This window comes from Oncorhynchus gorbuscha, linkage group LG21 (genome assembly GCF_021184085.1).
Source record: "Oncorhynchus gorbuscha isolate QuinsamMale2020 ecotype Even-year linkage group LG21, OgorEven_v1.0, whole genome shotgun sequence".
In the NCBI taxonomy this organism is placed as follows: Eukaryota; Metazoa; Chordata; class Actinopteri; order Salmoniformes; family Salmonidae; genus Oncorhynchus; species Oncorhynchus gorbuscha.
The window spans coordinates 59105290-59117825 of NC_060193.1; the positions used below are offsets into that span (position 1 = coordinate 59105290).

General features: G+C 43.5%; 1 protein-coding gene across 3 annotated transcripts in view; it reads right to left on the reverse strand.

Annotated features, from left to right (window-relative positions):
- Positions 1–450: 450 nt before the first annotated feature.
- LOC124008695 (filamin A-interacting protein 1-like) overlaps positions 451–12536 on the reverse strand; it is an 82698-nt gene continuing 70612 nt past the window's right edge. For 2 of the 3 annotated variants that reach the window (XM_046320198.1, XM_046320199.1), the window contains exons 5-6: positions 5327–8141; positions 451–947 (exon numbers count right to left, since the gene is read on the reverse strand). In XM_046320198.1, coding sequence (XP_046176154.1) covers positions 741–947; positions 5327–8141 — 3022 coding nt within the window. In that variant the 3' untranslated portion in view covers positions 451–740. Of the gene's footprint in view, positions 948–5326; positions 8142–12250; positions 12410–12536 lie in introns of those variants that run through there. The other variant, XM_046320200.1, reaches the window with a different exon arrangement.

A 12536-nucleotide genomic window follows, 5' to 3' on the forward strand; every position in this document is an offset into this window, starting at 1 on the left:
ATGTATATGTAGGTATAAAAACAATATTTATTGATAACCAATTAATAGTCTGATCATTACATTTCAGAGATCATCACTGAGGAGGTCGCATTCAACATAAAATACCAATAATACACATGTACATTATTGAAACTGTTAATAGCATTCCTTTTTTTGCCACTCATAGAATTAGACTAAGTAGTGGATGTAAATTAGATAGGTTTACCACGTTAAAATAGCAATACAGTTCATGTTTCAAGGGGATAATACACATTCATATTTGAATGGTATTAGCAATAACAGTAGCCTATATATATGTATATACATATATATACATATATATATATCTCATAATTGATCAATTACTACAATTACTGCTCACCAGGGGCGCAACTTTGGTTTTAGTGGTGGACACACACACACATATATATATATATATATATATATATATATTGTATTTTTTCTACACGACCGCTCGGAGGTGTCTGCATGGTCCTAAAGTACCCCGCTGCCCTGTGTTGTATCACATTCCAATCATAAAACCCCGTCCCCAGTAAAAGTTGTGTCCCTGCTGCTTACACAGACAGATCAGTGAATTTGTCTTTGTGAAACACGTATGCTAGTTAACCTAGGCCTACTCATCTTCCTATTTTGGTGTTTTCATTATCAATACCGAGGCACACAAAAGCAGAAGTCTGTGTAGCAACAGGAATACATCTTAATTGAGATCATAATGTGATGATACATCCAAGTGTGTGACGTTATATTCTAGTGGGGCGGTTGACCACATTTAGGTTGTTGGCTGCACTCTGAGTACCCTGCAGCGTCTTCTCTGAGGAGAGAGCTGTCTGGGGCTGTCCTTTATTGCTCTGCCCTGGATTGACCGCACTGTTTGTTCCTTTTGTACTGTAGGCTTTAGGTTTGGGGATCCTGGTTGGACCTGGGCGTCGGAATGCTTCCAAGGGGATCTGAGAATAGACGGAGAGAAAAAAGGGATCAATATCCTTACGATATATAACTGTAGGTTGTTTATCAAACTGACCACAAGATGGTGCCAAATTATGTTTTTTGGCATACAGTAGCAAATATCTAGCAATTTTGGACAAAACACATTACAAATTAAATCATTACATGCTAATTAAGACATGTACAGGCTCATGTATGTGTGCAGTATAACAAGTAGACTAATAAAACAGTACTCTTTAAGTAAAGCTTTGACCATTTTTTCAACACAACCGACCTCTGCAAAGAATGGAACTAAAGAAATCCATGATTCCCTTTCTGAAACCGTCTTGGGAGTTTATAGAGCTATTCACAGACAAGTAATTGTTTTGCTCCCAAAGAAGGCTTATAAGAGAGAGTGAGAAGGGAAAATGTTTGGAGGCAGGTATTGGATCGTGTTTTAGCACCAACTGCCAAAACAGTCACAGGAAATGTCTCCTGTGGGGTTTGCATCATTGTGTTGTTTACTGCACAATCAGCTTAAACTGTCATCTAATGCTCCTAGCGCTCCGTCTCAGCTCTGCCAGAAGGTGATGTCACCATAGGAGCTCTTCATGTTTGTCATCGCTCTGCGTTTAGTTTAAACCCCTCTCTGCTCAGTCTAAATGCTTCTCTTCTCAGTCTACCCTCCCTCTCTACTCAGTCTAAACCCCCCCTCTCTCTTTGCTCAGTTTAAACCCCAGTTATTGCCCAGTTTAAACCCCTCTCTCTTTCTGCTCAGTATAAACTCCTTTCTCTCGCTGCTTAGTTTAACCCCCGCTCTCTCTCAGCTCAGTTTAAACCTCTCTCTCTTTCTCTCTCTGCTCAGTTTAAACCCCTCTCTCTCTGCTCAGTTTAAACCCCTCTCTCTTTCTACTCAGTTTAAATCCCTCTCTCCCCCCTCTCTCTCTCTTTCTCTCTGCTCAGTTTAGACCCCCTCTCTCTCTCTGCTCAGTTTAAACCCCTCTCTCTCTCTCTCTCTCTCTCTCTCTCTCTCTCTCTCTCTCTCTCTCTCTTACTCAGTTTAAATCCCTCTCTCTTTCTACTCAGTTTAAATCCCTCCCTCCCCCTCTCTCTCTCTTTCTTCTCTCTGCTCAGTTTAGACCCCCCTCTCTCTCTGCTCAGTTTAAACCTCTCTCTCTATCTCTCTCTCTCTCTTACTCAGTTTAAACCCCACGCTCTCTCTCTCTACTCAGTTTAAATCCCCCTCTACCTCTCTCTCGTTCTCGTTCTCTCTGCTCATTTTAAACCCCACTCTCTCTACTCAGTTTAAACCCCTCTCTGATCCCTCTCTCTGCTCAGTTTAACCCCCCTCTCTCTCTGCTCAGTTTAAACCCTCTCTCTCTCTCTGTTTAGTTTAAACCTCTGTCTCTCTGCTCAGTTTTAAAAAACTGTCTTTCTCCTCTGGCTTTAATGTAACTGCATGTGAGAGGGGTGATGATGAGGGCGCTTAGAGCAAAGAAAGACAATTAGGGGTATAGATGATGAATATGTGTATCAAATGACACCCTATTTCTATGGGCCCTGGTCAAAAGTAGTGTGCTACATAGGGAATAGGGTGTCATTGGGGAGGCGGTTCATTTTGCACATTAAGGCATTCTCCCAGACCTGTTGTGCAATATAGGTTATTATAATGTAGTTTTAACGTTGCAGCTTATTTCATCACTCTTTCTTTCTCTGAGAGAGAGCTCTTGTGAGACACTCCAGTTATATGCCGAAAGCTATTGAGTGAATCTACCAGTCCAAGGAGTGAGTGGTTAAACGCTGTTAAAGACCAACTGTAAGTGAGTGTGTATAAGTGTTTTATGGTTTCGAAGATTAATTCTGAAACGTGCAATGAACCATGTCCTTAAATTCATGCAGGACATAAATTTGAAATGTGTTTTGAAAATGAGGTTAATGGACCAGAAAATCTGTGTGGGTCATGTCAGGGGGCCATGTTGATTTTACACGGAATGACCTTTAATTATAAGCCTCCTCCCTTTGGAGGCATGCAACAGGAGTACTAGAGTAAGCACTTCCTCTGCCACGGACAGACCAGCCTGCAGTTCACTAGGCCGGCCTGCGTTCTGCAATACTGGCAAAGATGCAGGGTTGTCTCCATGGCAAAAAAACACAGGATTTGTTTGGTGCTTGGATTGTGGTGCGAGACACTATTTCACAGCACACTACTGAGCCTCAGGATCCTCTTTAGTTCACAATATGAGGCCTTTGTTTGAAATGGGCCCTGCCCTGTACGTTTATTTTCCTCTGCTTGTTCATTGGGCCTATCGGCCAAGGTGTTTGGATACCATTGTGATGATGACCGTTATTGTAAACTACACGTGAATCCCATCATCTCCTAAACTAGCCTGGGAGTAGCCTATGCAGGGTCGCCAGAGATCGCCTACATCCGGTTTTCAGGGATACAATAACCTAACTTCTGTTTCCCCTTAATAACGGATGTGGGAACTCCGCTCAGGCGTCTTTTTACGCCTGCTACATTAGGTTAACCAGTGATGTACACTGACGATTAGTCTCGCCTCTGATTGGCTACTATCCTTTCTGTATTGAAAAACAGCACAGTGGATGATGGTGCTGTGTGATTGTATAGCTTACATAGACTTTAGATTTATCTGACGTGCCAAAGGTCATGCGTCAAGTGAGATATAAGAAAGGAAAGGGTGTGTCAGACTATGAAGCCATCATCCATACTACTTGCACTTTGCTCTCATTCGATATGGACTGTGATGTTATTTTTACATCAGAACATGTGATCTGCCTGGCTCAAACAATGACCTCACTAGATGTGAATAAGTACGATCAGATAGATAATGACATGGAGGATATTTAAGGACACAGCTGCTCTGATCCCTTGAATGAATAGCATCTTGTTTAGCCTGTAAATGATTCTTGGGCATTGAGATTGTGACCCTGTTTCCAAATGTCAATGCTCCCAGCCTGAATGGATTTAAAGGTTGACATAGACACCTCTTTATAGTGATACAGAGGGTATTTGGTTTGGGTGTGCATTTTCACATGCGTGAATGGATCTGACACATGTATGCTTCATTCAGGTGAGCTTTATATTACCAGTGTCACTCAGAAGTCTCTTCGTGATAAGCAAGTGCTTTGAGTGATGAGTGGGGGTTTTCTTCATTCCTCTACTGCAATCTATTTGCATTGTTGTGTAGGTTGCATGATAATTTGCCATTAAAACGACTGTATGTATTTGCAAAAGAATCATACAACACTATGATGAACGTAAAGAATATTGATTCAAATTGATGCAGAGAGTTGCAGCAAAGAAACATCCACTTGGAGAAGACCCTCAATAGTTAAAGCACCTCTCGTTCGTCCAAGCTGACTTACATGTACTTTCCATGGTATCATTAAAGAGGAACTTCAAATTCACTCATGCTAGTCTTTACTCTTGGTAACTGGGTTTTTGTGTTTGGGATAGAAGGAGGAACTATGACATCACCAGCCTATGAATTTAACTCAGCCAAGTAAACACATGTCAGAATTCCCTGGCCTTTTTTCATTTTCTAATAAATTCTGGACGTTCACACAAGAGTTCTTCTGAGAGTCCTGCTAGTAAAAATCATAAATGAAGTGTCTCTAAAATGTCCTATTCATTGTATGTGTGTGTCTTGATGGTTGAAGGACAATGGACTGCTATCAGTAGTTGTATTGATTGAATACTATTTCAAATGGTTAAGGTAGCACTTGAGCAGTTAAAATAAGATCACAATGAACCAATAAAATATAAAAACTTAGAAAACATGCATAAATAAAAACATAAAAAATATATTTTAACCTTGAAATATATTCCTCATTTTCATCATTCAGCATGCAGGGTTTACCACTTCTGAATGAGTAAATGAAATATGCAAGCATGGATGACAAGCTAAAACATAACTTTTGCACACTTTAATATTTAGAAAATAAATCAGCTTAAACAAAATGCAAGTTGTGTAATATGAAGTTTAAACACAATTGAAACGGTCCATCAGTGAATAGTCTTAGTACATGGTATATTTAGCAAATAGCATATACAGTAAAGTTACCCCGGTGTTCAGTAAACGTTTCTTACTACAAGTGCCTTCAAAGGGTTATTGTTCTGGTTTGTATTTGAATGACAATTCATGCATGCAAACATCTTTCCAAACAGAACCAAACAAACAAACCCCAAACACAAACAGAGGTCGGCCTCTCTTCATACAGATCAAGTCAAATGGAGTTGGATGGATCAAGATCGGATGACAAGGGACTGAGGAGGTTGGGTTGGGATAGGTGGTGCTAATGGGAGACGGACAAACTAGGGTTTACTAATCGGGTGAGGTCTCTTGGGATGGGGAATCAGTCAATCATAGGCATTACTTACTGTAATTTGTGAAGGCCTTTTGATTGGGGTGGATGTTGGCTTTATAGTGATGCTACTTGTGATTTTGCTGTTGCCTTTGACAGGGGTACCATTGGATAATACAGGAGATCTCTGCTCCTGCCCAGGTGAGTAGCATGGGCTCACAGGCTGGGGTGTAGTGTTTAAGCTCTGAATGAAGGGGCTCCCTAAGTGAATGTGGATTTTGTTGTCCTCAGTGGTGATGACGTTGGGGCCGGAGCTGTTGGACCTCTGAACCTGCCAGCTGCTCTGCCTCTCTGGTGTCACCCTGAAGACTGCATGACCTCCCATGACCTCTACTGGCTCCGTGAATAGGGACCGGTCAGGAGTGCCTGTTGTGACCGACACGATCTGGATGGGTGACATAGCCTTGTCTGGAGTGACCGACCCAGAGGAGTCTGGGGTCATCGCTCTAGAGTAGGTGGTCATGGTGAAGGGAGATATGGCTCGATCAGGAGTGCAGGGGGAACCATCTGACGAGGGGGACCTTTGACCTTTGTTTCTGGTAGTCGGGGAGATGGATGCGTTCTGAATTATGGTGATTCTTTGTTTGGGTGGACCTCCGCTTGTGGGGATGACTGCAGTGCTGGTGTATGACTGGGTGTTTTCTGCGGTGGGGCTGGTTATTTCGAGCATGGCCATGTTATGCCCGTGGTCTGGGGTTACCTTGATGTGCAGTGGTTGCCCGGGGCTGTGTGTCAGAAACACGTCTCCTTGCTGCACATGGTTCCCATTCTGTCTGGGAACCTGCACTTTGCCATTGACTGGGTTGTGGCTTTCTTTGGTTTTGAGAAAGGGAACTCTCCTGATGTTGTTGTTGAGGTTGTTGACATTGTTGAAGAGGGAGGGGTTACATTGGGCGAGGGGCAGCTCATTGTTGTAGTTTGGATCGTCCCCAGAGTCACTCTCTTCGTACAGTTTTCCGTTCACCACGGCCCGCTCCAGTGGGGCGATGCTCTTGTAGTTGGGTCGAAGGTGGTCTGCTAGATCTGTCTGTACCTCCTTGGTGCACACCTGTAAGTCTGAGAAACGTCTGCCGTTCATGCCTGGGCGGAGACTTTTGCTGAAGCGACGGTATCGCTCCAGCTCCCGATTGAGGGTCTCCATCTCTCTGGACAGTTCTTTATTTTTCACCTCTTGCAGAGTCAGTTTTCTTTGCAAGGTGGAGTGGTCGTTTTTCATGCGACAGATGTTTTCCTCTGTGCCCATATATTCATGGATCTTCTCTTTTAGGGCCGCCACCTCTCGGGTCAGATGACTGGACTTGGCCTCTTCGTCTTTCAGACGCTTGTAGAGGATGTGCTCCTGGTTGGACTCTTGCTTCTCTGCCAGTTGGTACTTTAAGAGCTCATTTCTGGATATTTCCAACTCCTCCATCAAGGCCTTTGCTCGCTCTTGTGCCCTGGAGTATCTCTTCTCCATTGACTCAAAGTCATCCTCAGTCTTCAACAAGTCATCTTCGACAACCTTCATATCTTTAAGTTTTCGCCTCAGGCGCTCAACTTCCTGCGTAAGGTCTTTGACTTTGTAGTCCTCTTGTTGGGAGCGGTTGGCGATGGGCGCCTTGATGTTTTCCTCTTTGGCTTTGTTCCTCAGAAATTCCCTCTCTGCAGCTTCCAGTGACTGCAACCTCTTCTTCATCATGGTAACTTTGGACTGCAGGTCGTTGCTCTTTTCCTCCTCGGCTTGGAGCTTGGCCTTGAGTTCATCCCTGTCCTTGGTGGCGCCACACATTTTCTCCTCAAGCTCAGCATTCGACCTTAGGGCTTTCTTGCTCTCCTCAATAAGCTTCTCTGTTACTGTTGTGACTTTGTCCTGCTCAGCTTGAAGTTTGCCAGTGCTGTTATGGACCTTGTCCTCCATCGCTTTCAGTTTCTCAGCCATGGTCTTCCTTTCATCCACCAGCATGACCGTCAGCGTCTTCAGCTTGGTGAGGTCTTCCTTTAGTGTAAGCTCTGTCTTCTCCAGCTGACCCTCCACAGCCTCCAGTTCTTTGACCCTCGCTTTCAGGATGTCCATCTCCCTGGACAGAACATTTGACACTGTCCTCTCTTTGTCCAGATTGCACTTTAGAGCGTTGCACTCCTGTTTGCTCTTGCCGAACGCATCCTCTAGTTTCTCCAGCTCCATGATCCTGTGGTTCAGCTTGTCCACATCAGCCTTCAGGCTACGGCTTTGGCTGGCTTCCTTCTCCAGCTTCTTGTTGAGGTCCCTGCACTGGTCCTCCATTCTGACCAGCTCCTCGTCCTTCCCCTCCATCTCCAGAACCCTTTTCCGTAACTCCTCCACCTCATCCATGAGGCTGGAGTTGCCACATTCCCCGCGGCTGATCTTGTCCCTCAGCTCCTGGAGCTCGTCCTCGGCCCTCCGGAGGGTCTTGTTGGTCTCCTCCAGTTCATCCAGCTGCCGGCTAAGTGTGGACAATTTCTGCTTGAGCTGCCGGTTCTGGGCATCCTCGCTGGTCAGTTTGGCTGTCATGGTCTCCTGTTCCTGGTGAAAGCGACTGGCTTGGTTGCCTAGCTCTGTCTCCAAGTGAAAAACTTTCTCCTCCCCCTCTTGCACCTTTGCATTAGCAGAGCTCAGCTCTTCCTGGGTGTGGGAGGCGCTGGCGGTCAGTTCCTGGACCTTAGCAGTCTGTAGGGTCAATTGCTCTGAGAGGCGCTGCTGCTCGTCCACGACCATCAACGCAAACGACTTCAGCTTGGTCAGCTCCTCCTTTAGGCTGGTGACCTTCTTGTTGTTTTCCTCCTCTTTCCTTTCCTGATAGGCCTTTTCCTGGTCAATGAGCAACTTCAGTCTGAAAGAAAAACACAAGAAGAAGAGAAAAAAAGTTTGAATAAAAACTCATGTTGAACTTTTCACTGATACACACATTGGACAACTGACACATGGGTGGAGAAGATGATGGATGACACAGGGAGCAACATAACATGACATCAATAATATAACAAACAATATACAGTATATCAGCTTGGTAGAAAATTGTCATTCGTTGTTTGCTTGTGTAGTGTCAAATGTGTCTAATTCTTATTCCCAAAGTGCCATCGGGCCTATTATTAGTAGGGATGCAGACACACAATAAACACTCATGGGTGTCACATTTGTCTGACCATACTGAATGGATTTCTGAAGGGGTTTGACATTTTATATAATGGAAACTTTAACAGATCATAAATATAACTGTGCTAACTTTCCCAAGTTGGTAGCCTGACATACACTTGCAGTGTGTTCCTTTTAAGGTCCCCCGATAGCAGTTAACTCTCATATGGGTTGGAAACTCTACACGCCATAGTAAAAGTCCAAAATAGTACTTCTTATAGTCATTCTTATACAAATGGACTATCTAGATTACTCTTATTAGGATTTGCATGACTGATTACCGATGTCCTGTATTGCTTATCTACTGTTACTTGAAAGAAGAAAAATAATAGAGAATGGACTAAATGCAGTGTTTGTACTGTGTGAGGATGTTCCCTCTAAATGCACTCTGATCTTTGGCTGTGGTGACTTGACTTTTCTAGAATGCTGAATGTTTACCCTGACCCCTATCTGACAAGAATACTCCCATCAGTCCCCATCAAACTGTAGACTAAACCCGTATTCAACCACACTGCTGTTTTTAAAATGTCCCTGTGAATACAGCCCTCTTTCATACCTGTTAGAAGCACCTACCCTGCTTAAAGAAACCACTAAGCTTACATTGCAGTTATTTTAACATCTAGAGTGATATTGAGTTCATAGTGTATACTTGTGAGCATGTGTGTAGGTGTATGCCCAGTGTAAATGTACAGTCTACTGCATATACAGCATATGTAACAGAATCACGGGGGAAGCTGGGGTCACGGTAGCTGGCAGGGCATGCATCACACCGGGCCAGTGTGCCTCCGCTCCAGGCAGCGTCGGAGGGGATGTTATGACTGCTGAATGTGCAGCTGCCAGCGTGCTAGCACAGATGTCGCATTGGCATGGAACAATCCCCTAATTAAGGGGTTCCTCTACTACCCCCTGCCTCCCTCTCTCTCTGGTTATATATTTAAAGGAATCCCCCTTGCTTCCAGAGGCAATTACAGCCTGGCTGGATAAACAGAGGGCCTCTCTCAGGGATCACTAATTACACCTAGTCTCCTGTAGAGGAACATGATGTCAGCATGGTAGCTGGTAGAACTGGGGCTAAGGCAGGTCCATGGTAGAACTGGGGCTAAGGCAGGTCCATGGTAGGGCTGGGGCTAAGGCAGGTCCATGGTAGAACTGGGGCTAAGGCAGGTCCATGGTAGGGCTGGGGCTGTCCTATGCCCTATGATGTTAATCCCATGATGTTCCACATGCTCCACTGTGCCAGAGATCTGATGATCAAAGCTGATCAGCTTGAAGTTGATGTACAGTAGGAAAGCATCAGATGGGGAGGAGTTTGTAAAGGCCTCTAGTGTCCCACTGAGAAAGTTCACAATGGGAATGTGTGGTAGTCAGTTCTACAATATTCTAAGACATGTCTTTCTGGCAGAAATGATCATTTAGAAAAAAATCATCTAAATCATGATATTCTATTAACATTGCTGAGACGTCAGGGCAGAGCAGTGGAGTAGCAGCCATATAAAGGCCTGCAAATATAGCTAGAATGTAGCTAGAATGTAGCTAGAGCTAGACTGCTTTATTTGTATCCTTGTTTACTCTAGCAGTTATCTCCACTACCCAGTTATGCTCCGTTTTCCCAGTGATGTAATCAAACCAGAACAGAATGTGAGCCGAGGTCCTGGACTTTAGACTCTGCTAGTTAATCACAGAGTGCTACATATTGTGAAGATACATTATGGAAACAGAAGATACATTCAGGGAAACTTCCATGTACTATTAATCAGGTGCTTGAGATCAGCCAAGACATACTAGGCTATATGATGTCTCTGGAGAGGAATTACATGTGTTCCCTAGGATCCTAATCGCTTGCCATGAGAATACTGTGTCCCTCCTAAGGGACAGTCATTGGATTCTGTTTCCCATGGACTCTTTCTGCTGGACTAGTGGGACTTGACAATCGAATAACACAACTTGGGAGAGTAGAAGTTGAACTGCCAGTGTGTCAACTGTGACGATATGGTCGAAAGGGGAATACGAGGGGCTTGAAGGCTACCACTTGAAATTCTCAACGTTTGCCAATGAATGATATACTAGTTTACCCTGTTCATCCTTATACGTCTTTGCCATCAAACTTGGTTATACAAGATGTCAGCTGCAGAGAACAGCGACTTTGTTTATTAATCATTGAAAAACGATGAAATTCTATTCTAGATTAAATAATTCAATTGAGTGATTAACTTTGGGATTTTACCGGAATGTTGATTACGAGGTACGGTAAAGGCCACACTTGATTGAACAATTTATTTTATCACTGCCAATTTTCCAAATAGAGTCAGTCTGTCTAAAATGGTACATTCCAATAAGGAGTTTCTATGTCATGGAAAATAGAGTGATGCCTTCTGCATGGTAAGCAGTTAAGAAATGGGTGTGGGTGCAGATGGCTATTAACCCAAAACCAACCATTCACCTACTGACCTCTTCTGAGCAACATCAGCATGCAGAGGGGAAAACACACACACAGCCGGCAGCAGGATGTCACCATGCCCACCATTATGGCGAAGGCCACAGAGGGCTTTTCCTCACATTTAAATAAGCAGCTGTGTCCTCAGAGCTGGAAACTATGGCTCAGACTCTGTAAACAGTGCTGCTGCTGAGATGATACAGGACATGCCAGTATTCATGCCAGTATTCTGTGTGTATGTTTTAGAAGTCAATGTCCAAGACAATGCCCTTGTTATAGGTCAATATCCTGCCCTTTCCCTTAAAACACCAGATTTGATTTGACATTTATATTAACAGGTAGTCTCATTGAGACCAAGGTTCTAGGCCTCTTTCACACGGGAGCAGACACATCATTTACAAAAGACATGATAAAACAATGATCTGTTCATGTTTGATCCTGAACCGTGTTTTTAGTGTAAATAGATAGAAGCAGTCAGTTTGTTAGGAGGATTATTCCTGGAATGCTTTATGAAAGAGACATAGGAAGCTGGCCAGCTTACGTCCAGCAGAGGGCAATCAGTAAGCAGTATGGGCTCATACAATTACAGGCAATATTTGTATGCCTTCAGTTGAATGACTGTGCTAGTTAAATATTTCATTTTTAAAAGTTACATTTTAGGGGTTTAGCTGGCTATGCTGTATGTTACACAATCAATAGCTCGTCATAAAATATATATATTTTTGAGGTTGTTGAATTCATTGTAATATCTGAGTTTATGTTCAAACTTAACTTGTTGGTTCATAAATGTATCACTCAGAAGTGATTCATTTTTCACAGGAGAGCAGGTTCAAATAACAATGACCATCTTTTTGATTTCACCATGCACATTTCCCCCGGATTCTCACAGACATTAGAGTGTCGTGTGAGTGTTGAGTGGCCCGTTCAACTACACTTAGGAAATGAACCACTGAATTACCCATAGCTTTAACTCACACAAGGAATCAGCTTCTATCAATGTCCTCCCTCAATGATACATTTGAAAATCACAGTTAGGCAATAAACATTGTGCACAAATTGTTACAATATTTAGTTACTGTACTCAGCATCCGTTTAATTGTAATCACAGTTTCCAAAATATCAGAATGAAAATTGGTCAAAATTGTTTCACCATTTTTTTCATGAACTTGTTGAATGAAACCTTTATTTCTAATAGATTGCCTATAATTGTATCCCAAAAGACACAACTTTCCCAGAGTCAGAAATCAATTCTTTACACGAACCCAACTGAATGTCAATATCAAAGCTGTACTTTCCCCCTTGCACTCAGTCACAGTGCTCCATAACGAACCAACAGAGCAGCTAAGTTGAGTTAAAGTTGCTTTTCCTCCTACCTGTTCCATAGGTCTGTCTGGTGGCAGCCTCAGTGATTGAAGCTCATTATGTTGCCGTACTCTCTCTGTCTCTCAGCTCTCACACAGCGGTCTATGATGTGGACATTCCAGCAGGGAGACCAAACAATAAGATATGTCTCACTGCATGCTCCCTGCCTATGGAGCATTACATCATCAACATGCCCTTATATGGAACTTTGTGTTGTACAGCCTCCCTGCTTCTCAAAGGGGTGTGTACTCCAGTGTGTGTGTGTGTGTGTGTGTGTGTGTGTGTGTGTGTGTGTGT